General features: G+C 48.7%; 10 protein-coding genes across 10 annotated transcripts; 8 read left to right on the top strand and 2 right to left on the bottom strand.

The window, feature by feature from the left end:
* Nucleotides 1-745: 745 nt before the first annotated feature.
* Nucleotides 746-2,446, top strand: LTR84_004058 (uncharacterized protein; the record flags this gene model as incomplete). The annotated part of the gene is made up of 1 exon (XM_064847637.1): nucleotides 746-2,446. One exon carries the CDS (start codon nucleotides 746-748, stop codon nucleotides 2,444-2,446), a length of 1,701 nt encoding a protein of 566 aa, XP_064704749.1.
* Nucleotides 2,447-3,073: 627 nt separating this feature from the next.
* Nucleotides 3,074-4,086, top strand: LTR84_004057 (uncharacterized protein; the record flags this gene model as incomplete). The annotated part of the gene is made up of 2 exons (XM_064847636.1): nucleotides 3,074-3,078; nucleotides 3,168-4,086. 2 exons carry the CDS (start codon nucleotides 3,074-3,076, stop codon nucleotides 4,084-4,086), a joined length of 924 nt encoding a protein of 307 aa, XP_064704748.1.
* A 107-nt stretch (nucleotides 4,087-4,193) lies between these two features.
* LTR84_004056 (uncharacterized protein) lies at nucleotides 4,194-5,171 on the top strand (the record flags this gene model as incomplete). Its single annotated transcript, XM_064847635.1, has 1 exon — nucleotides 4,194-5,171. The coding sequence occupies one exon, from the start codon at nucleotides 4,194-4,196 to the stop codon at nucleotides 5,169-5,171; it is 978 nt and encodes a 325-aa protein (XP_064704747.1).
* A 330-nt stretch (nucleotides 5,172-5,501) lies between these two features.
* On the bottom strand, nucleotides 5,502-6,408 carry LTR84_004055 (uncharacterized protein; the record flags this gene model as incomplete). Its single annotated transcript, XM_064847634.1, has 4 exons — nucleotides 5,502-5,677; nucleotides 5,748-5,886; nucleotides 5,945-6,322; nucleotides 6,385-6,408. The coding sequence occupies 4 exons, from the start codon at nucleotides 6,406-6,408 to the stop codon at nucleotides 5,502-5,504; spliced, it is 717 nt and encodes a 238-aa protein (XP_064704746.1).
* Nucleotides 6,409-7,550: 1,142 nt separating this feature from the next.
* LTR84_004054 (uncharacterized protein) lies at nucleotides 7,551-9,077 on the top strand (the record flags this gene model as incomplete). The annotated part of the gene is made up of 2 exons (XM_064847633.1): nucleotides 7,551-7,731; nucleotides 7,789-9,077. 2 exons carry the CDS (start codon nucleotides 7,551-7,553, stop codon nucleotides 9,075-9,077), a joined length of 1,470 nt encoding a protein of 489 aa, XP_064704745.1.
* A 368-nt stretch (nucleotides 9,078-9,445) lies between these two features.
* On the top strand, nucleotides 9,446-10,982 carry LTR84_004053 (uncharacterized protein; the record flags this gene model as incomplete). The annotated part of the gene is made up of 2 exons (XM_064847632.1): nucleotides 9,446-9,789; nucleotides 9,848-10,982. 2 exons carry the CDS (start codon nucleotides 9,446-9,448, stop codon nucleotides 10,980-10,982), a joined length of 1,479 nt encoding a protein of 492 aa, XP_064704744.1.
* Nucleotides 10,983-11,893: 911 nt separating this feature from the next.
* LTR84_004052 (uncharacterized protein) lies at nucleotides 11,894-12,897 on the top strand (the record flags this gene model as incomplete). Its single annotated transcript, XM_064847631.1, has 3 exons — nucleotides 11,894-11,996; nucleotides 12,054-12,619; nucleotides 12,679-12,897. The coding sequence occupies 3 exons, from the start codon at nucleotides 11,894-11,896 to the stop codon at nucleotides 12,895-12,897; spliced, it is 888 nt and encodes a 295-aa protein (XP_064704743.1).
* Nucleotides 12,898-15,318: 2,421 nt separating this feature from the next.
* LTR84_004051 (uncharacterized protein) lies at nucleotides 15,319-16,734 on the bottom strand (the record flags this gene model as incomplete). Its single annotated transcript, XM_064847630.1, has 1 exon — nucleotides 15,319-16,734. The coding sequence occupies one exon, from the start codon at nucleotides 16,732-16,734 to the stop codon at nucleotides 15,319-15,321; it is 1,416 nt and encodes a 471-aa protein (XP_064704742.1).
* Nucleotides 16,735-20,201: 3,467 nt separating this feature from the next.
* LTR84_004050 (uncharacterized protein) lies at nucleotides 20,202-21,452 on the top strand (the record flags this gene model as incomplete). Its single annotated transcript, XM_064847629.1, has 1 exon — nucleotides 20,202-21,452. The coding sequence occupies one exon, from the start codon at nucleotides 20,202-20,204 to the stop codon at nucleotides 21,450-21,452; it is 1,251 nt and encodes a 416-aa protein (XP_064704741.1).
* Nucleotides 21,453-23,090: 1,638 nt separating this feature from the next.
* On the top strand, nucleotides 23,091-23,783 carry LTR84_004049 (uncharacterized protein; the record flags this gene model as incomplete). Its single annotated transcript, XM_064847628.1, has 1 exon — nucleotides 23,091-23,783. One exon carries the CDS (start codon nucleotides 23,091-23,093, stop codon nucleotides 23,781-23,783), a length of 693 nt encoding a protein of 230 aa, XP_064704740.1.
* Between the last annotated feature and the right edge of the window lie 2,378 nt (nucleotides 23,784-26,161).

Here is a 26,161-nt window from a genome sequence, read left to right as displayed (position 1 = left end):
TGATCCGATATTCCAGGGCTTGGTGGAGTCCGAAAGCTCTGATCTTTGACTGCTGAATGCGGCTAATCTAGGCGGTCCACATGAGATAGGGTCAACTTCACTCGCCAACTACGAGGGGCCTCATACCTCGGTTGCCATTCACAAAGGACGGTAGAAATCAAAAGATGGCAGCTAGTGGTGTTTCACAAGGCGATCAGTGGCATGCACGACCACACTTCCCTGCATACGCGGCGGAAATTCCACATGTGAAATCTGATTCCCCGTGCGACGTCAAGAACCAGCCCGATATGCTTATCTCACTATCTTTTATCAATGGTATACTACCGACATGTATCTTCTGTAACCGAGCATTCCCAGAGCTCGATTGATGGACAACCTTGAGTACCGTGCTTGCGGCAAAATCTACTTGATTGGGAGTCTAAAGGCGTTGACTATGTTTCGACATCTGAGATCACCGCATACACCGCTAGCACTACTGTGAAGGCTCGCATGCCTCCTTCTGTCACGACTAATCCGTATAGTGTGTTGACCGTGTGAGCCGATGTTGAAGATGTGTACCGGTTTACAGATCTCCAATGCTTGATGAGACAATAAATTTTTGACGTTTTGAATATATCTAGTACTAATACTTGTGCGCAGGTTTGGAGGGCCATCTGGAAGCCTCTCCCATACTCATCGAGATCGAAGTGCTTGTGATCTGAAGGAACTCTTCACAGCCAGGAAACATATTGCATAGCCCCAGAATATGCCGAGCATAGAACTTGACGCACTTGTGGTAGGCGCCGGATTTGGCGGCATCTACCAACTATACACACTTCGGAAGCTCGGCTTCTCAGTCAGGGTTATTGATAGAGCTGGTGGTGTTGGGGGAACATGGTACTGGAATCGTTACCCTGGTGCCATGAGCGATAGTGAAAGCTTCGTGTACAGGTACTCATGGGATAGGGAGGACCTGAAAACATGGCCTTGGTCGCATCACTATCTTCAAGGACCGGAAATTCGGGAGTATCTCGAACACATAGTTGATAAACACGACCTTCGGAAAGACATCCAACTCAATACAGAATTGCTCAGTGCAGACTGGAATGCTCAACAGAATGTTTGGCGGGTAACGACCAGCACAAACGAGGTATTCCAAGCACGATACTTGATCACTGCGCTAGGTTTACTCTCTACGGCGAATTTACCAAAGATACCAGGATTGGATGACTTCCAAGGGGAGCTGTGCCACACCTCTCGCTGGAGGGATGATATCGATTTGACTGATAAACGCGTTGGTGTTCTCGGAAACGGATCAACAGGCGTGCAAGTGATCACAGCCATATCCTCACATGTCAAGTCGCTTGTCAGCTTCCAAAGGAGTCCTCAATACAGCGTACCTAGTGGCAATAGGCCGGTCAAACCTGAGTATCGACAGTGGCTAAACGAAAATTATGATGAGATCATGGATGGCCTCCCTAAAACATCGACCTGTTTTGGCTTTACTGAGTCGACGACAACCTTCGCCTCAGTCGACCCTAACAAGCGTGAAGAGGTCTTCCAAGGCCTGTGGGATCAGGGGAACGGCTTCAGGTTTATGTTCGGTGGATATTCCGATATTGCCAGCAACAAAGAGGCAAACGAAGCCGCCTGCAAGTTTGTCAAAACAAAAATCGCTCAGATTGTCATAGACCCCGAAAAAGCAAGGAAACTGATGCCCACGGAGCCTTATGCGAGACGGCCTCTCTGTGATGGCGGCTATTATAAGCAGTTCAATCGTCCAAATGTCGATATCGTCAATCTTCAGGATACTCCGATCGACCATATTAGTAGCACTGGAGTCAAAACGACAGATGGCAAGTTTTACGAATTAGATGCTTTGATACTGGCTACGGGATTTGACGCTGTCGAGGGAAGTTATACGAGAGTTCGCTTCCGTGGGAAGTCCGGCGCAACACTTGCCGACCACTGGAAAGGTGGACCTAAGAGTTACCTTGGATCATTTGTTCCTGGTTTCCCTAACCTCCTTATGATCAGTGGACCTCAAAGTGCATTCACGAATGCCCCACCAAATATCGAAGTCCAGGTCAAGCTGCACTGTGACCTGATACAACGAGCAGAGAAGTTGCGGTCAGCTGGTACGAACACCGTCATTGAGCCACTTCCCGAGGCTGAGGCGGACTGGGGTGAGTACTGCAATGAGTTGGCCAATGCTACCTTGTTCCCGTCTGTCCCATCCTGGATATTTGCCAATATCCCAGGGGCACCGAGCCTTATCACTCGTTTCTTCCTCGGTGGTCTGGCCAAGTTCATTGAGATCCTAGACGGTGTGGCACAGGCCGGTTATGACGGGTTTGTAGCTCCTCTAGGCAGTGGTCGCAAGGAAGTCCACAATGGTCCATCGAAAAATGGTGGGCTGGAAAATGGCTCTGTGAACAAGGCCACAGTCGAAGTGGCGCTTGGTTAGTACAAGGGACGAAGGGGAATGATAAGTAGATACGGATATATATATTAAGTAGGTAGACCGCTGGCAGGACTCAAGTAGGATTTTGATATTGAGAAATTTCACGACGGTGATCATGTGAGCTTCTTCGTGTTCACATCATGAGAGCCATTGTGCGAGGCTATTTAACTAGAGAAGTGAGCTAACTATGGTAGTTAAACGTGCGGGGGAAGCATGCCCATGACGTTAGGTGGTGGGGGTCGAGGGAGGGGTCAACTGTAGTACCCAACAGGTACCTTGATTCAGTTCGGCTGCTAACCGGAGCCTGGACACCACCGAAAACAGAGCATTTCTTAGCGGTTGAAACTGATATCGTGTTCACCTTCGCCCTAAGCTTTGGCCATCGTCGTACTTCTCTTATCTTTAACCGAACCCGCCATACTGCCTTGGTAATTCTTCGCATATTATTACTGAGAGATAATGACAAGAGAACCTTGTTCCTCTGTATCTTCCTTGCGTTGCCATCAGCCACCGCATTAGTCGACACATTTTCTTATCACTATGCTTCTACGTTCAAGGGGTGAGTTCCAACCCTTCCAATTTCCATGAACATCGGACTGATTCAGACGTGTTTAAAGCGGGTTGTCCGAGATGTCGTTCTATGGTTCGTTTCTCTTCTAAACTAGCGATCTACTTCCTAACCATAATAGAAAATAAAATGTGATGAGACGAAACCAAACTGCAGGCAGTGTTTGAAGCGTAAAGTCATTTGCCCAGGTTACAAGCGTGATCTGAGATGGAGTGACAAGCACGAAGTCTTCAGCACTGGGAGGTGGGAGGATGCTTCAGCACAAGATGTACCAACATCACTTTCAGTGAACGCCTTGGCCACAAGAACACCAGAGATGCCTGATGAAGCATTTCACCCATCGCTGGAAAGGCAGCAGGCTCAGATGCTTCCTGCACAATCGCTGGGCTCGGTGACAGATGCGGCTTCCTCATCACAAACACCACCCCAGCCTGTCGATAGCTCAACCTCTACAACATTTCCAGCTACTGGAGACAAATTCATCAGTTACGAGGACCGATCAAGCACAGACATATTCCGCGAAGATCTTCGGGAGTGGCTGGCGAGTCACGAGCCGATTACTCTCCTGGAACAACAGGACTGGACCTGGACGCTGAATGGTCTTCCATTAAGCTGCGATGAGCCTTCAACACTGGTAAATACGCTCGACTGTCGCGTTGCGGCCGCTCCGCAGGGAAGCGAGTTGAATCAGTCCTTGGTACAGTATTTCTTCGACAACCTTTGTTGTATTCATACTGTTCTCGATGATACCGCGGAACGCTTCAAAGCACTTGTCCATCGATACCTCACCTCATCTCCTCTTCTCCACAAAAGTATCGTGTGTATGTCAGCAGCCCATTGTTTTCAGGATGATGAATCTATGCTGCCGATGTGCTTAGAGTGTCATTCAGCGGCGGTTAGATCACTCTCTGTTGCGGTTTTCGAGATCGAGACCGTGATTGAGGAATCGAGCGACTCTCCACGAAATGCAGCATTGGCCGAAAATAATATGCTTCGCAAGTTGGAGGAGACACTACTGGCGTCTATCATCCTTGGATTCTGTGCGGTAAGTGCTGTGGTGCTTTTTGATGAATGAACCAGTACACTCACGCGAAGAAGCCTTGGTCTGATCCACGAGATCTCGCGCTGCCACACCTACGTGGTGCAAGAAAGTTATGCGAATATCTGATAAACTATGTCACAATGGACGGCAAAGCGCCTGAGAAAGCGTTGGCCAACACAGATCACCATTTTCTGATTGGCGCCATGGCTTACTGGGAAGCATGCATGGCTTTTGTTGTTGACCAGCCAAAGAATGTGGTGCAATATCTATATCCTTTCTCTCGGCCAACGGAGATCACGTATATTCACATGTTTGCTGGCATCAGCTTACCACTGTTCGTTACACTCGCCAGGGTTGGCATTTGCGTACGCCAAAACAAAGTGCTGAGGAACATGGCTGCCTTGGGCTGGAGAGATAAAGATGCCTATCAATCATTCGCGTCCGAGGTATTGCAGGATGCAGTCGCGCTCGAACAATGGGCTGTCGATTACCATCTCCCTGCTGACGAAACATTCGATACTAAAAGTCTGGGTTCGTCCACCTATCACCAGTTAAAAGCTTTTGCACACATGTGCAAATTCTCAATTCTGCTCGAGCTGCTCCGGAATTTCCCAAGTCTTTTAGATTCAGAGGTCGATCATGCGAAGCCTTCGCAAACGAATAATCTCTCAGTATCACAAACAACAAGACTTGACCGTTGGTATTTTGACCTATCTGGGGCGATTCTCAAGCACGCGAAAGACATTCCAGAGGGATCCACCTGTGGACTATATCAAACAATACTATTAATAATATGTGGCAGCGTATTACGACCATCCAAAGACACGAGGACTAGCTTCCCCAAGGACATGAGGGCAAACGAAAAACTCGAGGCTCAAGTACTTTCAACGCTTGCACGACAAGACGAACTCGACGAACGTCGTGCCTTTGTACGAAGACGGCTACAGACAAACTGTGCGTCATTCGGTCTGCGACAAGTCTACTCGCGAGCCGAGCTTTTGCTTGAAGACGTCTGGCGCGAGTTTGATTCCGGATCAAACGAGGCTGATAATCTGCCGTCAAATCGTCATTGGATCGATGTGATGACCGAACTCAAGTTGGAAACATTCTTCGGTTGATGCATATTGCTTTGGCAGTTCCACATTTGACTTCTTTGAGGGCCGCGATGCCACAGCAAGAAAAGTAGCCACCAGCTGACGAAAGCAGTCTGTTCGTATCTTTTCGGTAGCGCATGTCTCCAAGTCTGCTGTCCAATTTTATCGATTGCAATTGCCTCGATTTAACACTGTCCAGTGGTGCCATACTAGGAGGGCTTCAAATGAAATATACTCAGTAACATCTCGCGTCTTTTGTGTGGGTACGGCTGGGCATGCACTTCGTGGTCGTTTTCAGAGATTTACAAGAAGAGCTAGTAATATTTGTATTTCATTACTTGGTAACCTCAATATCTAACAGATCCAACCTCCATCAACGTTGTAAACAGCACCAGTCACAAAGCTAGCAGCATCAGAGAGCAAAAAAGCAGCCACATTAGCAATCTCAAACGGATTTGCCTTGCGTTTTTGCACTTGGGCTTTGATCTCGTCTGAGTTCTCAACTGTATCATCCGCCATCATCGGGGTATCTGTGCAACCTTTTCGCGTGGGTTTAGTAAAGGTAGTCAATTCCACAAGCCGGGAAAGGTGATGACTCACCAGGAGCGATGCAATTCACCCGAATTCCAACGTGTTCTTTGGCCGCACTGCGACTCAAGCCAATAACGGCATGCTTACTGGCGCAATAGGCTGAAAACGCCGGCCAACCAATCTGCCCATCTGTGCTTGCTGCCGAAACCTAGACACACCAGAGTCAGTCAATGGGAAAAAGTGTTCATAATCAAGAAACAACTCACGATGGAGGCACCATCCTTCATGACGCGAAGCTGCGCCCTGACGCAGTTAAACACCCCCTTGGCATTGACGCCCATGACAAAATCCCAGTTCTCATCTGTCTCCTGCACGATCGGGTTGACTCTGATGACTCCAGCCCAGTTGGCGCCTCCGTCCAGTTTCCCAAACTTCTCGACTGTCTTTGCGATCCAGGAATCAACAGATGCGCTGCTCGCCACATCGACCTTTGTGGTGATATGCGACGATGAATTCTCGAGTGACTCGATCGTTTCTGCGAGGCCCTTCTCGTTGACATCGGCCAGCGAGAGCAGTGCTCCTCTATTGGCTAATAGTTGTGCGAGCGCACGACCTTGCCCCGATGCTGCTCCTGTGATGGCGATCTTGTAAAGGTCGATATCAGCGCTAGGGATGTGAGAAGAGTGCTTTGCGCTTCTGTACATACCACTTTTCCTTCGAAGTCCGACATGTTGCGTAGGTTGTTCTGATTGGAAAGTGAAAGCAAGGATAGCAATCTGTCAGTGCGAGTGACTTAAGGATCCAATGCAGATGAATTTTCAACGATATCTCTTTTGGATCTCTACGCGTAGTTTCAACAAAGCGACTCTCCAGTCTATATCATGTAAACGAACAACTTATTCGGGTCTAGTGTCATCAACTCACACAGCATCGCAGATGAGTGAGATATGTGATGGCATCGGATAAAGCTCCACTTGAGCGAGCAAAAGGGCGACACTCACAAAGAGCCACAGCATGCAGCGGACCATCCGGTACATCAAAAATTGACAACGAATCGCGATGCATTCCTGCTTGCACCGGTCCTTTGGATTTTGCGGAGAAATGCTCAATCCTCCAGTCGAGGGGAAATGCGCGGTGGACCACCCTTATTTAGGCCCGCCTGTTACTTCCAAATCAGGTAATCGAAGGCGTGCTTGCATGATCGGCACCTCTTTGGGGCTGATTGACTCTCGCATCTCAACGTCGTTGCAGATAGGACGAGGGAAACTGTCCAGAAGAGCTGAAAGATGAACCAGCAAATAGTTTATTCGGTCAGCTCGGTGCAAATGCTATGCTTGATTTGTTGCTCTCGAGGAAAGGATAGTTCTTGGGTGGATTCGAAGGTTCCTTGGAGAATCGAAATCGACTCCCCTTGTGTACCCCACAAGCTTGCTCATGTAGACCGCGTACACTAGCCTTAGTTAGTGATTGTTATCAGTTCTATCTTGCTTTGTATCTATGCGAGACCTGATGTCTGTGAGATTGGCATAATCCTAGTATGCAGCGACAGCATTGAGCTCAACAGTGGCTGGATGTGTCTCAGGCAAGTGAATCTCAGGCTTCAACCTGCGCTGTGCTGCCGTAACTAGGAACGACTGGACCACAATGGACCTCCATCCGAGACTTTGACTTGATCCGAAGGGCGTCAATCTCGTTGTACTGTCACCTGCCGCGTGGAGTGACAGAGTAGATGCACACCATCCTGTATGATCTCCAAGAGCATTCTATGACTTCGCCTTTGCCATATTCAAAAGGAATACTTAAGTTTGCACAGGGTAAGTTTAAGACAGAATCCCTCGAACCAAGTCGCCTATGCCGAGAAGTGCCGTCACAATGCCTCGTCGGCAGCTTGAAAAGTCAGACCCCATCGTCATCGTTGGTGCAGGAGCCTTCGGACTGAGTACATCTCTCCACCTTGCTCTCCGTGGCTACAAGAATGTCACGGTCTTTGATAAGCATGACTATGAGATCAGCAAGTATGACTACAGGTCTGGTGCCGACTCTGCTTCTTCTGGTGAGGCCGACTTTGCTTGATTTCCATCGTGCAATCGACTAACGTGAGCTGACGCAGATTTGAACAAAATCATTCGTTCTGCGTATGGATCGCAGACTGAATACCAAGACCTCTCCAAGGAGGCAATTGAATGGTGGAATGCCTGGAATGAGGAGATCAGAAGTGGAAAGGACTTGCCACCCGGATTACATCCGGAAGACAACGTGTACATCAATAACGGAACTCTTGCATTTACCGACAAGGACGAGTTACCCAGTTTCGAACTCGAAACCGTTCGAAACATGGAAGCCGCTGGTCTTGGTGGAACTCAGCTGATTACCATGAACCCAGATCATGTTGAGGTTGCGAAACGTAGAGGTCTCGGCTACGGGATTGACCCTTTCCGTTGCGAAGAACGGAAGAAGGGGAATGTTGGTGTGTTGGACACCACGGGTGGCGTTGTTGTGGCAGATAAGGCTTGTCGGTTTGTCCTCCATAAAGCACAGACTTTGGGTGTCAAATTCGTCTTGGATGCCAAAGCAGGTGCTTTCGAGTCATACTCATATGATAGCGCCGGGAAAGTGATCGGCGTGAAAACCAAAGATGGGAGAAAACATCTTGCAAAAAAGGTCGTGGTTGCATGTGGAGGCTGGACGCCCACTCTTGTGCCTCAGCTTGACGGGCTCTGTGAGACGACAGCAGGATCTGTGATCATGCTCAAAATTCCACACGATTCTCCTCTCTTTGATCGATTTGCTCCCGAAAGGTTTCCGAGCTGGATGTGGAAGCTTTGGGACGGTGCTGATGGAGGACTTTACGGATTTCCACGGGACGATAAGGGATGGATGAAAATTGGCTACAGAGGCAGGAAGTATACTAACCCTCAGACGCAACCAGACGGAACGGTGCGCAGTGTTCCAGTCACAAGGTATACTCCTGAGAAGAAGGTCACTCAGATACCACAATCCGCTATGAAGGTCTTCAAGCACTTCCTGGCTGAATATCTACCTGAGTTGGCGGAGAACGGAATTGACATCGAGCTCACACGCTTGTGCTGGTACACCGACTCTTTTGATAATCATTATGTGGTTGATGATGTTCCTGGACAAGATGTCGTCATGGTTGCCACGGGTGGAAGTGGCCATGCTTTCAAATACCTGCCGAATATCGGCAAATGGATAGTTGATATCATGGAGGGTGTAGAGATGGAGAGAACTCTGGTAAAGCGTTGGCAATGGAGAGCACTGGAGGCTGGTGTGAAACCGTTCAATATTTTGATGGAGGGCATCACAAGTGCTAAAGCTTTCGAGAATGTTGCGTGGTCGACAGATAGTGACTTGAGACTAGGTAGTAAGCCCCGACTTTGAGAGCAATAAAACGCTTTCCCGGTATTGTTGAATTGAAAGACGTAGCAATACCAAGCATACTGTTCCGGGTTCTTCCCTCAGCCTCAGCATCATGCTCAAATCAAGGAAGCCGATCAGATTTTGGTCTTCGCTGAGACTGGTGTGTCCAGCGGTAGCTTTCGTTCATACCGGGTAAAATTACGATATGAGGTAATCAGGGGACCTTTGAGCTTCGTACCCCATAGCGCGAAAGGTATGTGACCACCATCAGTCGCAATTCCATGAAGCCTAGCTCTCGCATAAAGAGCACCCCATATATTCAAATATTGCCTTACCTTTGCTATCAGCGAATAGCGAAAGATCGTCTCTTAACAAAACCTTTGCAAGAAATGTCTTTCTCTGCATCGTCGTTGAAAGATCCGAGTCTTTTTGTTGAGAGAGCGTATATAGATGGACGATGGGTGTCTGCAAAATCTGGCGAAACTTTCAAGGTTTCGAACCCGGCAACCGAAGAGAATATCGGATCAGTTCCAGAATCAGGCTTGGATGATTTGAACGATGCAATTCAAGCAGCGCATCGGTCCTTCGAGAGCTGGAAATCTCTCTCCGGTCGGCAGCGTGGTCGAATACTACGAAAGGTATTCGAGCTCCTCACCGAAAACAAAGAGGATCTCAGCACAATCATTAGTGCAGAAAATGGCAAGGCGAAAGCAGACGCCATGGGGGAGGTGATGTGAGTGGGATGTCTCGATTTCCATAGGCAATCTGCTGATACGTCATCTGTCTTACAGGCTCTCCGGAAACTTCTTTGAATGGTACTCGGAAGAGAGTGCTAGGGTTTATGGAGACGTTATCCCACACACGACTAGCAATGCCAGGATACGTGCTCTCAAGGAACCCATCGGTGTCTGTGGTTTGATCACACCATGGAATTTTCCCTTGGCCATGGGTGTCCGCAAGATTTCGGCGGCTCTAGCAGCAGGATGTACAGTAGTTTTAAAGTCCGATGGATTGACGCCTTTCTCTTCAAATGCGCTAGCCGTGCTCTGCGAGCGTGCCGGGATCCCCAAAGGTGTCTTGAACATTGTCACATCCCTCCAGAACACGCCACAACTCGGGGTTGCTCTTTGCGAGTCCGACATTGTGAAGAAGATCTCGTTTACCGGTTCGACAAGAGTTGGAAAATTGTTGTTCAAGCAATCTGCTAGCACACTGAAGAAACTCAGCCTTGAGCTTGGAGGCAATGCAGCTTTCATCGTTTTCGATGATGCTGATCTCGAGATCGCAATTTCCAGCCTGCTGATCGCCAAATTCAAGGTGACAGGTCAGACCTGCGTATGCGCGAATAGGATCTTCATCCAGGAAGGAATTTATAACAAATTCATTCAAAGATTCGTTGAGGAAGTCAGGAAGTTCCACGTTGGAAATAGCCTTGAAGATGACTCGGTCACTCACGGACCGCTCACTAATGGCATTGCAAAGGTCGAATCCCATGTGAAGGATGCAATCAGCAAGAATGCCAAGGTGCTACTGGGCGGTAACAGTTTGCCCCAGATCGGCAAGAATTTCCATGAACTCACCATTTTAGGTGATGTTGATGACACGATGCTGGTGAGTAGAGAAGAGACGTTTGGTCCAATCGCTGCGTTGTTGAAGTTCTCGACTGAGGATGAAGTGGTGAAGAGAGCCAATAAATCTGACGTTGGGTTGGCATCTTATCTTATGACCTCTGATTTGGCAAGGTCGTACAGAGTGTCCGAGAAACTAGAAACTGGAATGGTTGCGATCAATACTGGAGTAGTATCAGATGCCCCAGCACCATTTGGTGGGGTGAAACACTCTGGGTTTGGTCGTGAAGGCAGCAGATATGGGATGGACGATTATCTTACCCTCAAGATGATTGTTACTGGAGGAATAGGCAATTGATCTGGGGTTGTACCAAGAATGCGCGTCCAAAACAGGCAAACGAAGAAATGAAGTTCGAAACCCAGTCCAGTTGAAGTTGAACTGATCATAATACGAACAAGTTTGCCTTCAATCGGCGCTCTTGCCTACCTTTTTGGAACTCAGTATATGTGCGGTAATACCCCTACTGTTGGTTTCCAGCCTGTCGTTAGAGGTGTCGTATGAATTGAGTCAGATTTGAAAAGAGGCCTGGCTGGATATAGCAATATGTAAGAAGATGACTCTGATGGGTGGTCTAGAATGTGTCCAGAAAGGGAGACGCGTCGCGTTTGCACGCGTCAGTGGCAAGGGTTACGTTGGATTTGACCTCGGACCTTCATTGGCGTATTCCGTAAATGCTGATGTGGATGGGACTTCACACGGTGCAAAAGTCTTCAAGCAGCGAGAGGAATGTCAGTGCCATTCGAGCCAAAGCACGAGGAGGAACACCAGGATTAAGAAGCAATCCGAGTACGAGCCGATCAGAGCTTGCCTCACAGAATGACAGGGCGCTGCCGCCGCTGAGTAAACACCTAACAAACACCCCGCGCCAAGGCGAAAGAAGAGGTTTGGCCCCCAAGGGAGTCTCAGCTGAGAGGAATGTGCAACCTCGAAAGACTCACAAAGCACTTCAGGAACGAGCATGAAACTTAAACGACTGGAGGCCTGGCATCCTTCTTGACGCCACTACCAATCATACTCAACGTGCGACATAGCCCGTGCCACCTCACATCTCTCATTGGGTCCAAAGACAAGCAAAGCATTGCCCAATCTCGTGTTCACCCCTCGCTATATAGCAGTTCTGAGAATTCCCCGTCATTCCGTGATCACTTTCTTCATTCAGGTCTCTCCCTTGGCGATACTAAGTACGTTCATACTTCGATTCGGAAAATATGGCGTATCAAGGCCAACCATATAATCAAAACCCTGCGTATGGCCAACAGTATCAAGGTCAGCAGCAGTACCCACAACAGCAAAATTACAATCAGCAGCCTGGTGAGGAGATATGAAAAACAATCACCAGTCACGAACCGTAATACTGACGAGAAAAAGGACAAGGTCAATATGGTCAACCACCTCAACAAGGTCAATATGGACAGCCAGCTCAACAAGGTCAATGGCCTCAACAGCAGCCTGGACAAGGTCAGCCTGGATTCCAAGGAGACCATGGCAACTTCCATGGAGGAAGCTATTCAATCACGCATCGTGATACGAATGCTGTCCTTACCCTTGACCTTGCACAGGGAACTACCATCAAGGCCAAGCCGGGAGCGATGATTCACATGGCTGGCACCATCCAGCTGACCGGAAAGATTAATTTCAGCATGAGGAAGATGTTCACTGGAGGCCAGATGGCTGAGTCGACCTATGCTGGCCATGGCAAAGTGGCACTGGCACCAACATTATTTGGTGACATCGTTACTCTTCAGATTGATGGCAGCTCTCAATGGCTCATCGGGAAAGATGCCTACTTGGCTTCGACTGCCGACGTTCAAAAAGAGACCAAGAGCCAAGGAATTGGAAAGGCGTTGTTCAGCGGAGAAGACCTCTTCATCTACCGTGTGATCGGCCAGGGTCTGGTATGGTTGACCAGTTACGGCGCCGTCGACAAAGTTGATGTAAGTTCAAACTCAATTCCATACAGGCCATTACTCCAGATGCTCACAATCGGTAACAGCTCAAACCTGGAGAACACTACATCGTAGATAACGGTCACCTTGTCGCGTGGAACACAGAATATAAAATTGAGAAGGCAGGTGGCGGAGCAATGACGAGTATGAAAACCGGAGAAGGTCTCGTCTGCCGGTTCGTAGGACCCGGAACAGTGTACATCCAGACAAGAAATCTGGACGAATTTGCATCATGGGTTCGCCAGGTTGCAGGCGCTGCACAGTAAGCACGAATTCTGTTTACGACCATAGAGGACCTGGGTTGGAAGGACCAAGTTGAGTTAGTGATTCACACAAAAATCAATCATCTGAAGAACCGAATACCCTACCGTACAATCTGCGTCAACTTCAGAAATACTCCTCTGAAATAATGGTGAAGATTACGTCATATCAATTCGGTGCAATTTTCTACTTTCGTGTCGGTTTTCCCGCATCGCGCATCCGAGGGGTTCGTTCACCACTTACTGCATGATGTGATGCTTCGGATGATGAGCATTCCAAATACACTTCAATTTCTTTCATCTCCCCTTGTTTTCTCTGTATTAATACTTGTCTTCTGTATGTTGCTTCGCTCCATTTCTCGTCTTTCCCGATCTCCTTCACCACCCAAGATACCAGAAATCGCACGGCCAGTTACGCGAATGCGACTTGCTCAGATGTCATCTCATATATCTAATGGCCATGCCAATGGTGGCGAAAAATCCAATGGCTTCGATGAAGCAACTTCTACACTGGCCGATATACCCAAGTCGAACAATTTTACCTCCAAGCTTCCTCCAGACCCTCAATATCCCACCCCGCAAGAGTCTCACCAAGCACCCAGGCAAAAGTTGGGACCTCGCATGGTGAGGGGCGCACTATATACATATGTCAGGCCTGAGCCCACGGAAGAACCTGAGTTACTTGCGGTCAGTAAAGCAGCGCTTAGGGATATTGGATTGGCACAATCCGAGGCCGAGACAGAAGATTTCAAAGAAGTTGTTGCCGGCAATAAATTCTATTGGGAAGAAGAGAAAGGTGGTGTCTATCCTTGGGCACAATGCTATGGTGGATTCCAGTTTGGCTCCTGGGCTGGTCAGCTGGGCGATGGCCGTGCCATATCGCTCTTCGAGACGACAAACCCCAAGACGAACGTCAGATATGAATTGCAGTTAAAAGGTGCCGGAAAGACACCCTATTCACGCTTTGCCGATGGCAAAGCCGTCCTCCGATCCAGCATCCGAGAATTTGTTGTATCCGAATATCTCAACGCTATTGGGATTCCAACAACTCGAGCCCTGTCATTAACCCTAGCTCCCAAGTCTCGAGTCGTACGAGAACGTCTTGAGCCAGGAGCAATAGTCTGCAGATTCGCACAGTCATGGATAAGATTCGGAACTTTTGACATCATGCGTTCTAGAGGTGACCGAGACCTTCTTCGAAAGACGGCGTCATATGTTGCAGAAGATGTATTTGGTGGGTGGGACAAACTACCTGGGGTACTCAACCCTGACGACAAAGATTCCCATCTCAATCCAGCACGCGGAATCTCGAAAGAGGAACTGCAGGGCAAGGAAGGAGCCGAGGAAAATCGATTCACTAGACTTTATCGAGAAATTGCACGCCGTAATGCCAAAATTGTTGGCATGTGGCAAGCATACGGTTTCATGAATGGTGTCCTCAACACAGATAATACGTCGATATATGGCCTATCCTTGGATTACGGGCCATTCGCTTTCATGGACAATTTCGATCCAGCCTATACTCCAAATCACGATGACCATATGCTCAGGTACAGCTACCGTGCCCAACCAAGTGTCATCTGGTGGAATCTCGTCCGATTGGGCGAAGCCCTTGGAGAATTGATTGGTGCAGGAGAACGCGTCGACAACGAAATCTTCGCCGAGAAAGGAGTCGAAGAGGACTTTGCTCCAATTCTGATCAAGCGCGCCGAGACGATTATCGATCAAGTTGGAGACGAATATAAAGCCGTCTTCCTCAGTGAATATCGCGATCTCATGACACTCCGTTTGGGACTCAAAACCCAAAAGGACAGCGATTTCGACAAGTTATTCTCTGAGCTCCTGGATACAATGGAGGCACTTGAACTTGACTTCAACCACTTCTTCCGCCGTCTATCCTATGTGACACTCGACGACATCAGCACCAAAGAGAAACGCGAGAATACTGCCGAACGATTTTTCCATGCAGAAGGCGTGACAGGCCTGAATGAAACCAACGCATCCGGCCGTGAGCGAGTCGGTAAATGGCTCGAATCATGGCGCGAGCGTGTCGTCGAAGACTGGGGCAGTGAAGCGTCGGCTGACGAAGAGCGGAGTAAGGCCATGCAGTCCGTGAACCCAAATTTCGTGCCAAGAGGCTGGCTGCTCGATGAGATTATTGACAGGGTGGAGAACAAAGGTGAACGAGATATTCTCAAGGGCGTCATGGAGATGACGCTCAATCCATTCCGGGAGAGTTGGGGCTGGAATGAGGATGTCGAGAAGAGGTATGTTGGTGATGTACCGAGGCTGCAGAGAGCTATCCAGTGTAGTTGCTCTTCATAAAGCGCATTGCGCCATGAGAACCATGGCCATGGGGGCACTAAAAGTGTCCAGACAGACATATAGCTGTACGAAATCATACTCAAATATATTCCAGCGTCCTGATTACACGCCGAAAGATAACTCCATCGCCTTTTTGACCGCAGCAACCTCTCTCTCCAACTCACCTTCCAAACCCCTCGTCACTACCATATTCGTTGGTCTTGCTGTACTATTCGCAGCAACACCTTGTTTCCCACCGCCAGCCCCAGCCCCATGGCCCCTCCCAATCCGATGCAGCTTTAATACCCGCTGCCACTGCCCGATCAACCACGGCATCTGACCCTGTCTCAACAATGATCCGAGCCTCAACACATCGTCACCTCGAACGCCCGTCATATCGAGAGGTTCGCCAGCCAGGCCGAGCAGAAACGCCATAGGCCCGAGGATGTTATATCCACCCATCGCGATGTTCTGGCGTTTCCGCTCGTCGGGGTTCAAGGGGATGATGTTGCGGTATTTCGTGTATTCTTCGTCCGGCTCCGTGTCAGAGGGTTGGTGACATATGTAAGGATTCTTCTCCGGCAGAGGCCAGGGATAGTCAATGCTAGCGGTATTTGAGAAGTCATGGATGGAACCATATCCTACACGGCTTCCGAGGTGGAAGGGTATTGCGGCACAAATCTCGTCGAAGCAGTGTTGCAGGGTTTCTGTTGCGGTTTTCCTCCACGAGTCCGACGGTGGTAGGATTACATCGTGGCTGCCTTCCTCCCGCAGATCCTGCACTGTTTGGTCGGCGCAGAGAGTCATCTTGACCAATATCAGTCGGTAGCTGTTATAAGCATGCCATACACCTGCGAGCTGGACACTTGGGTAAACATTGCAAAAGTCACCATACAGGCCTGCTTTTCGGACAGAGCCCGGGACCTCGTGTGCGGGGACTCGACAGGGTGCGAAATACGACGACTGGGAGCCGGCCCAAACCTGTAGGCGCTGGTCGATGGTGGTTGCAGCTCTCTTGAACGATGCCATAACCCCGACATCCTCGTCCGTCAAAGCCTTCTGCCCATTGGCAAATCCTATCTGCAGTGTCGTTTTATATCGCTCATACAATGCCTGCAGTTGAGCGAGATCGATCGCGATCCTGTCGAGATCACTCGCAGGGCTGATTGGTAGAGGGTCGGGGTCGTCCCATACGGCTGGATCCATGATAACTGGTTGACGAGTTCGAATCGCCTCTGACACCATCGTGCTTCGCACTTCTTGCAACAGTTTCTTTGAGGCTGGGGTCCGGAAACCCGTACTTTTCCTGTGAGTGACGACCGCATACGCACCTCTCTGGTGACTACCATCCACCTGACGCAATTTTCGATGAGCAACTAGTGCTTCCCGGAATTGTAGGGCAATGATCGTGATCAACACCACGTCAGACTCGTTCTCGTCGGATGTCTCGACCATGTCCTTCAATAGTCTGATCGCTCTGGCGTTGTATTTTCGTGACAGCATGGAATCTGGATCCTGTCCCCGCCACAGAGCGAGCATTGTTGCAGTGAGGGCGGCTGTCGCAACTGATAGCAGTGAATTGGTATCAGTTAGTTGGAAATAAGGTATCAGGTGTTCAAAAAGGCCTCGTGAAGATTGAATCCCTCTATCGCCAGTCATGTAATGACGGTGAAAGAAGCATAATGAGGTGAATGCTTCGTCCTCGCCAAGGTTAGGAAACACTGGGTTGGGACATTTATGTGTTTTCCCATGCTCAGTCCTTCCTTCATTCTTCGTCTTGTGGAATAGTTTGATGACCGCGCTGGTCTCATCCTCGAATCTGATGGACGGTGGGCATGGCACGCCAGGACAAGGAATTTTCCTCTTCCTGCAATTTTGGCACAATGGCCGAGTCCCGTCGCATTTCACACGACGCTTTTTACACGTTGCACACGCAAGCGATGGACCGGCATAAACCATTTGCAGGATGAATTCCTGGTAGGCGTGATTGTTAATGATAACCTAGGATACTCGCATATTCAATCGCGATAGTATAAATGGTACTCTCATGATCTGTCATGATCCCGAACTCCGAGTAAATGGTGAAAGGTTGGATTCAGCCTTGTCACCCCAAGCGTTGAGGGGTCATCGCGGACTAAGATTCTTGGCTTCGATTTTGGCCAATCGGTGCATGGGCTATGTACCCCAGTTTCTCCAGGTGAGGCTGATTTCAAGTACGATCGATGGAAGCCTAGTACAAGTACTCGGATTTTTCCACGAATGAAGACACTGACCAACCTATTTCTGTTTTTTTGATCTTACGATGTAAAAGGCAATCAACAAGATACTGTAAAGACACTAAGTGGAGGAGGATCTAATCTGAATGTCATACCTCCCGGGCAAGAAGAAGGACTAACAAAGGTTCCCTCTTCTCCTAGGCCTGTAGAGCGAGTCCTCTTATTAGTCTCTTGAGAGACAGGGCACACATAGGTTCTACGTTTGTACCTATTCTTTGCCTACTTTACGAGTTTCTGTGAACTAGATTTTGAGTTCGTCGCGACCGCCACCCGCCGTCGGTGGGTATCCCGGAGAAGCTTGTATTTGTGTCGTCCCTTTTTATTGTGCGCTTCTCGCTTCGCCTCTCTCACGCCTTCTAACTCACCAGCACTTCAATCTCAACCCTATTCGCTATCGTCCGACTATGATCATTTAACTAGAGATGTCAACACGCTCAACATATGAAGTCTCTTCTCAGAGTCCTAGATACGGACTACGATATATGTCTACTCTTTCATCCCTTATCCTCCCTTTCCCCTCTTCTCATTCTTGTCTGCGTGCGTGGAGTCTGGAGAACTTTGGTTACGAATACTTCGAACTAGAGTTAGTCATGGTATTACTGTTCACCCGTCCCATCCTCGCTCATAGTGTGGTCTTTGAACCCTGGTGGCTCGAGTATTCAAACGATCCGGGCACGAAACCTGAAATGAGGTTCATCTCAGGCTTTGAGAACGGGGCAAATCCATGTCTCGTCTGGGGCGTCGCTGCTGCTTGCTTACACGATGGTATGACTAACTTACTCGAAAAGCATCTTTCGAGAAGCCGCCTTGATGTTGATAACGCCCAAGACATTGATCTCGTTATGAGAACAAAGACATGAACAAAGAGCTCTCTGTTCAGTTGGATGGTTAATCACGCTCTGAGTAGATCTAGAGGATCGCATGGCCTCGTAGCGTGAGCTTAGTGGCTCACAAGAACGCTGCCGTTTGCCTGGCGTTGACGTACAGCGGACACTATCTTCTGAGAATGGCCCTCACCACTGAGCTTTTCGATCGGGCCAAGGTGGCTGTAGAACAGTTCTGCGGTATCTTAAAGAGCGCAGCAGACCTACACCTGGACTCGGCCCTCGACATTACCTGGGTAGATTGGAGATATAGGCAAGGATATCTCCTAGCAGGCACGGATTAGGTGGAAGTACATCTAGTTTCACCGGGAAGAGACGTGGACAAGTTGTCATTATCTCTTGGTGAAGTCAGAGTCCGTATGCCAGAGACCTAAGACAACTTTACCAAGACCTAGCTCACTATTAGTTCCTTGTCGAGGGAGTGCTTGGTTTAACAACATACAGCAACATGTTCAAGGCATTAAGAACATGAACCAGCACGGGAGACCATCCGCGCCCTTTGCGGCTATACCTGAAGTGTTTTCGTCAGAAACAGCCATTCTCGATCAGGCTTCTGTAGATTTCTACATTGTTAAAAGCTAGAGCTCTGCTGTATTTGCTTTCGGTGCGGAACGACTAATGGATCAAGTTAATTAACGTTAGTTTTGAGTGCTGATCAGAAACGGGTTTGCGTTTAGTAATAGTACACTAACTCCCTGCTGAGACCCACATTATAACAAGGGTGTTAGTGTAAAATACTATTCTAGTTAGTATAACCTACAAGAGCGTCCGTGACAGAACTGGTAGAGAAATATTAGTTGTCCAAGCTAGAGAGTATCAAGCCTCCGCAAAGAGAGGGAAACAGTTATTATAAAATCAGAAGAAAAGTATAACTTTTCCTATTACCCCGACATACTCCTCTCGCATTCGTACCCTCTCTTCTCCTTACAAAAAAGGGACATGTGAAGGAGAATGTTTCCGCACTTGCCAATGGTTTTCAGTACGCAAATTGATAGGGACGGCGTTATGTTGCGTATAAGATTATGTAGGAGCATCCGGTGCTCATCACGATGATATTATTGTTGTTGGTTTGAGAGCAAATCCGAAAGAGATGAAGGAGCCTGAACAGCCAAGAGGGTGGATTACCACTTCGAGGCTGCGAATCATGAACCAACGACGCTGTTCACCAATACATTTTGTTTGTGCTTAAACCAGAAAAGTTCCACAAAGGTTCTGATTCCATCCTCAGTCGTGACAACGTGGTGTCGGTCCATCATACGGATATGGGGGAATGCCTTGCTCAACATGGACACTATCAGGACTTTCTGCACCTCGGTATGCTTGTACTCCAAAGAAATGATGCCCTCGTTTCTAGCGTGGATGTCATTACCACTGACAAGATCAAATTTTGTCAGGCGTACCACTTTATAGCTACTCAGCCATCTTTCGCAGTAGTGTTGTTTCCTCTTTCGATGAAATCGCACAAGATCCGTGTCACTTACAAGTAAATAAACCTAGTTCGTATACTGTCAATTTGAGCTATCCACTCTCTCTGCTTTGGCGTCATACTCGAGAGCACCCCAAGGTACTTCGACGTGGAATCACAAGAAGCCGAATGCAGAGCCGGCGATCATAGTAAGGTATACAGCGAGAGTAAAGGTAAAGCCGTAAATTGCCCGCTTTCGGGGACGCCAGGATTCACATCACGTGGGTCGATGATGGACTGGGCTTCTTGGCAACTGAGCTTTTACGTTGCCGAGTTTCTCTTGGTCTCCTCAATCTAAGCGCATCCCCGTGTTGCTTTAAGGCTCTAACCTCAAAGCCTTCTTTCTCACTCGCAGCACTACCTACCGTACACACTCCAGTGATGGAAGAGATCAACATTGATGAAACGTCGGCGTCCGTGGCAGAGGCATACCCTGAGCGCGGCGTGAAAGCCTACAGCGTCATCCTCGGCGCTTGGCTTGCCCTTTTTCCTGCGTCAGGACTACTTAACTCGAGCGGCATCTTTCAGGCGTACCTCGTCGAAAATCAATTGATGGGCTACTCAGAAAGCGAAGTCGGCTGGATCTTCAGTACTTTTGCGTTCTTCTTCTTCTTCGGAGGATTGCAGGTCGGACCCATATTTGACAAATATGGTCTGGGAATATTATTGCCCTCCGGAGCCACTGGTCTCGTTGTTTCTCTGATATGCACAAGTTTCTGTAAAACGTACTACCAATTTCTCCTCGCTTTCAGTATCTTGGGTGGCATTGCCTCCTCTATCCTATGGACCTCCAGCATCGCTACTTTAGGACACTGGTTCCAATTGAATCGCGGACTTGCGACCGGCCTTGCAACGACTGCTGGCGGTTTCGGCGGCGTCATCTACCCCTTGCTCTTCAATCAGCTCACCCCCAAAACTGGTTTCGCCTGGTCGATCCGCTGCTTTGCCCTACTCAGCGCTTTCTGCTTCCTCCTTAGCTTGCTGCTGTTGAAGACACGTCTCCCGCCAAATGGACAAGCACGCCTGATCACCGACTGGCGCGGTTTCAAGGATGTTCGCTTCGTACTCACGATGACTGCCATCTTCATCCTTGACTGGGCTGTACTTGTTCCGCCCGCGTACATCACGACTTATTCCACTGCCCACGGCTTCAACAGCATCTCTCCTCATATTCTCGCCATACTAAATGCTGCTTCAATCTTTGGTCGCGGCATCCCCGGCCCAGTGGCTGATAGACTTGGCCGTTTCAACATCATGATCCTCTGCTCGGCCCTATGTGCGCTTTCAATTTTTGGGCTCTGGCTCAATGCTGGGTCAAGCGTTGTGGCGATCATCGCATTCGCCATCCTCTACGGATTCTTTAGTGGCTCGGCGTACAGTCTGACGCCGGTGTGTGTGGCGCAGTTGTGTCGGACAGAGGATTATGCGAGTCGCTATGGCACGGCGTATGGGGTGGTCAGCCTGGCGACATTAGCCGGTATACCGATCTCGGGGAATATTCTGAGTGCGGGAAAGGGTGGGAACTACCAGGCGCTGATACTTTTCTGTGGTGCAGCATATACAGGGAGTACATGTTTGTTCGTCATTGCAAGAGGAGTCAGTGGCGGTTGGAGGGTGCAGACAAGGTTTTAACCTGGAAGCTACTCCGCTGTAACTTGTCACAGCGTGTCTCCAATCTAGATAGCACCAAAGTACGATGATTTGACATGTTTCGGGGTCATAGAAATAAATAATACATACATTTAGGTGCGGTTCGTAGTTCTCTTCGTTGCCCATAGTTAGCTCAATCTAGTATCAAGGCACCCTACCTTGGTCAGACCTATTCGCAGATCGGATCATAATATACGTAAGGCTAATATACTCCTGTCCGGTTGGCCGTACTACACGTAGAAGGATTACCAAGAGGCACAGTTTACTGGGGAATATGGGATGGAAAGTGAGGCTTAGGGTAGTCGAGGAGCTAGTGTTATTGATTAGGCTTTTGATTTCTGCAAATACTTAGATCGTCGTCTCGCTTCCGGCAATGACATATAGGAAACCGCATCCAGCTAAAACGGTTTCTATCAAGGCTGTACATAAGCCCCAGTGGCTCCAGTGAAGAATTAATTCCAAGATGATACTTGCGTAATAGCGCAATCTACTAATCTTAGACTGATTATCGAACCATCCACTAACTCTATTCACAGTCGATGCTCTGCTTCGAGTCCAGTCACAACCCGATAAACCCTGGCCAAACGCAGCGTTCTCGTCTCGGCTTCCTTTCCTTTACCTGTGCTCTGGGTCCTCGTCCTTCTCAGCGGCCCCCGTCTTCCGAGATCGTCGGCGCCAGTGTCTTCGTCTTGTTTGTTCAAATTTCCCTCTTGGTGGACCAATTAGGGTCGAAGCACGAATAACGCTAGATGTAAATGGCGGCCACCCATTCACAAAAGACCTAAGTCGAACAGCAAAAATTGCAATATTTTGTAAAAACAAGTCGATTGTTGAATGGCGATAGTCCTCGACATGCTCGAGAACCATCAAATACTGGGAATAGTTGGTAGCTTACTACAACGTAACCGTGCTCTGAGTTGACCTATCATTCCCAGAAACAACATCCAAGAGAAGGGCGGCTACAAATTGTGAGGATCGTTACTAATTATTCTGTCCGAATATGACTTGTCCGTACACCATTGACATCATGTCGAGTCCTTGGGAGAATGAAACTGAGTTATCAAATTCACCCCGATTATCACGGGGGATTCACAAGAAGATTTAAATCTTAACATCACACCCCTGTATAGGTACCTATTAATCGCCTAATTCCTGCTCTCAGTCGCCTATGCTGATGTCGAAAAAAGTAACAAGGACGATATTTAGTTTAGTAGAGCAGGATATAGTTGTTAGCCGCGAAGGCTTTTAGCCTTCATATTAACTTTAGAACCTGTTCGGACTAGCTCTCAAGGGTCTCCAACCATGATAGGATGCCTAAGGCGCTAGCGGAAGACCTCTAAATAGACCTATATAGTCTACAGGTCATCCGGACCGTTATCCTAGAACCCATGTGCCTTCAATAATCACAAGGCCGGACATATATCGGTTATAAAACCAAGCCAGCTACTGATCAGCTAAAGATCCCATCACACACTATTGCACTTTCAGGCCATAGTAGTGTTGTAATCAACCCTAACGATCTGTATAATTGTTCCGCCCTGTCTGCCTTTTACATTCTGGTAAATTGTCGGTACAATACTCCCGCTGATTGTAGCGCGCTTTAGCTCAGTGGCCAGCATCATGAAAACAATCGGTATCTTAGGTGGCATGTCGGCATCCTCGACACAAATTTACTATCGCGAGCTATGCAATCTCATGAGGGACCGTTTCGGCGGGCTTCACTCACCGGAACTACTTATCCGCTCCCTCGATTTCGCTCGAATCGAAGGCTTACAAACGAATGGCAAATGGGACGAGGCTGCGCAGATTCTCAACAAAGAGGCACAGGCCTTGGAGCGTGGAGGGGCCGGTCTTATTGTCCTCGCGACAAATACAATGCATAAACTTGCCGAACAAATGATGGCGGGTGTTTCCATTCCCATGCTTCATATTGCCGACGCCACTGCTGCTAGCATTCAGGGTGAGAAACTTCGGTCCCCGGGTTTAATGGCAACGGCGTTTACGATGGAGCAAAGCTTCTATGTCGACCGGCTGGTTGCGGCTGGCCTCACTCCCATTATACCAGACGGCACTGATCGCGCGTCGACCCATCGCATTATTTATGAGGAACTCTGTTGCGGAATCGTTAGAGAGGAGAGCCGGGAGATTTTTGTTTCTATTGCCAATCGTCTGATCAGTGAAGGGGCTGACTGTTTGATTCTCGGATGCACCGAGGTCGGCATGCTCCTCAATCGCAACAATGTGGCTGTGCCTGTGTTCGATACGACACTGATACATTGCCGCGCCGCATTACAAATGGCGCTTGAAGGTTGATAGGGGTAGTGTGTTCATCAGCCGGTCGAGTCTAAATTTAACCCCTTCTCTTTGCCTGGTTGATTGATAAGAGGGGCTTACTCTACTTGGGTGGTTGACAGTTCATAACGGGTATATCTAACTGGCAAGCGCGTGATAGATCCATGGTAGCATGCAGGTTTGGCACAGGTAATTTTGGTATTCATCGCCGCTGCCGTATCTGAATTGAGGCGATTTCGTTACCTATGGTGACGTTTGTCTGACAGAACATACGCTCACATCAGCGTTCATTGCTGGGCAGCTGAACAGATCAAAGGGCATCCTAGAGAGGGTAGGATAGGTAGATGGAATTGCGATCCCACCACTCCAGTGGATCCTCAACATCTAGATCAGCCTCCGTAGTTCTGGCCATAAAGCTGTGCGCTTCTCGCCTCGGGTAGCTAAAGCGGTGGTGGCAGCAGAGCCGCTAGCAACGCTTACGAGCTTATTGAAGAGAATTAAGCAGCACGCTCTTGTCAGCATTAGCCTCCTCCTGTTATGCCACTTATAATATCCCTTCTTGCGCGGCTACTTCCGCCATATTGCAATAACGGGGTGGATTAACGAGGCGGACGCTACTGTACAATATATTGCAAATGGCGAAATTGTGAATTCAAACACGGCTTTGAGCCAGACCCTCCGAATGATAAGGCTCATGGATGGCACCCAGAGCTCAATGGTTTGATCTACCCACAAGACAAGGTGAACGAAGTTGAAGGATAAGCCACACACATCCTTTGCAAAGTTTCCCATTGTAATCATTTGCAAATCTTCACATCGTGCTCAGCAGCTCAATCAATTCTCCATTTCCAGTTACATATTCGCAAGTGGTCTCTCTCAGTCGAGCAAGATCAGGACTTTCCGGCTCAATATGTCTCAGGGTCTTGACACACACCCAAAAGCGTTGGACAGGACTCCATTTTCCACCAACGGCGTCTATATCAACTTTAGAATTGATTAAGCGACTTCTGCGAGCTGCGAAGGGTATCAGATGTCTAGAGGCCGAATGGCGGCAAACCAGCCGGGAAACGTGACGATGAAGCTTTGGACCGCCACTCTGTGTATTCCTAACAGTATCACAGCAGCGCTCCTGGAGATACACATCAGATCGATCATCGCCCCGATGATGGTGTAGAAGAGGACGAGGTTGTGGTTATTCTCGAAGCTGGATTGTGCCCAGATATTGCGACCGAATCTGAGATGAGGTGTTCCAGTCTTCGGCCTTGGTACACAACGGGAGAATCCAAGAGCAGAGCCTCGGATCTCGAACCAACTTGCCGGTCGCGAGGTACGTGTCGCGGAAAGCAAAAGTTGGGGAGTATAAATTCGGCCATTGGGAGAGCGAGAGGACGGCAAGTGCTGAGCCTCTAGATTTGGATCGCTGCGATGTGAAGAGAGCTGCTTGCGTACGGTTGAGCATTTATATAGACATATTGCTTCATTTAATATTCGTTCTTGCAAACTCTGTAGAAAATGGCATGGCACAATTTCTTGGAAATGGCTAAGGATCCTCTCTGCCTTGCGCTCAGCCTCGAGATGAGGCATTGTGGGTTTTGGTGTACCAAGATCTACGTTGAAAGAGTGACTTGGCATGTCAATTGAGTTTCAGCATAAGTCTCTGCCAGTAAGCACCAAGTATATTGTAGTTGCCTTCGAGTTGAGATCGCAGCCAGCGTGGGCGAGTGAGAGACGAGTTCTGATGATTGGATGCTCGGAAGTGCGCTTCTCCAAGAGACTTGAATCACGTTAAGCCGTTTTCACTCGACTTTGCGAGAAAAGGGCGAATCAGAACGAAGAACATTCCCTTTGCCCAGGCTTGATGAAGATGACCTGGTTGCACGGCCAATTGAAACAACGACATGGTCGAGAAATTAGCCTTTTGATGTAAACAAGAATAATCTCCTTGTGTTCGTTTCCCAGAAAAAGTGCCATCAAGGTTTGTAGCAGACTTCAGGACGTGGAAGGCCAAAGATTTTGTCCTGCGACTTGTCTCGTTCGTGCTGATTCGGTTCTGGAATCGATTGACGGTGGATGCTGCACTTACGACTCCGCATTCACAGTGCATAGCATAGAGAGCCATGCCAAGGTTGGAAGCCACTTGTTGAGATGTCGTTGGTGACAGCGGGTATCAGGAGGTGGAGCGGCTGCTTGATGCGGCGTAGATGCATTTGTCTGCGCTTGATACCGTCCTGCGTATAGCTTTCCCGTCCATCGGATTCTTTAGTCTATGCCTCAGTCCCGTGAATGATGGGGGCATGTAATCATTAATGCCGCAAAGCGTTGGTGGAGGTCGTACTGTAAGCAGCTCAAGCGTGGTCCAGGTGTGGTTCAAATGACGGAATTTCACGCCCGGTTGACGA

The sequence above is a fragment of the Exophiala bonariae genome, assembly GCF_035927105.1.
Source record: "Exophiala bonariae strain CCFEE 5792 chromosome Unknown scaffold_18, whole genome shotgun sequence".
Taxonomy (NCBI): Eukaryota; Fungi; Ascomycota; class Eurotiomycetes; order Chaetothyriales; family Herpotrichiellaceae; genus Exophiala; species Exophiala bonariae.
This window is presented reverse-complemented; position numbering and strand designations above follow the sequence as displayed.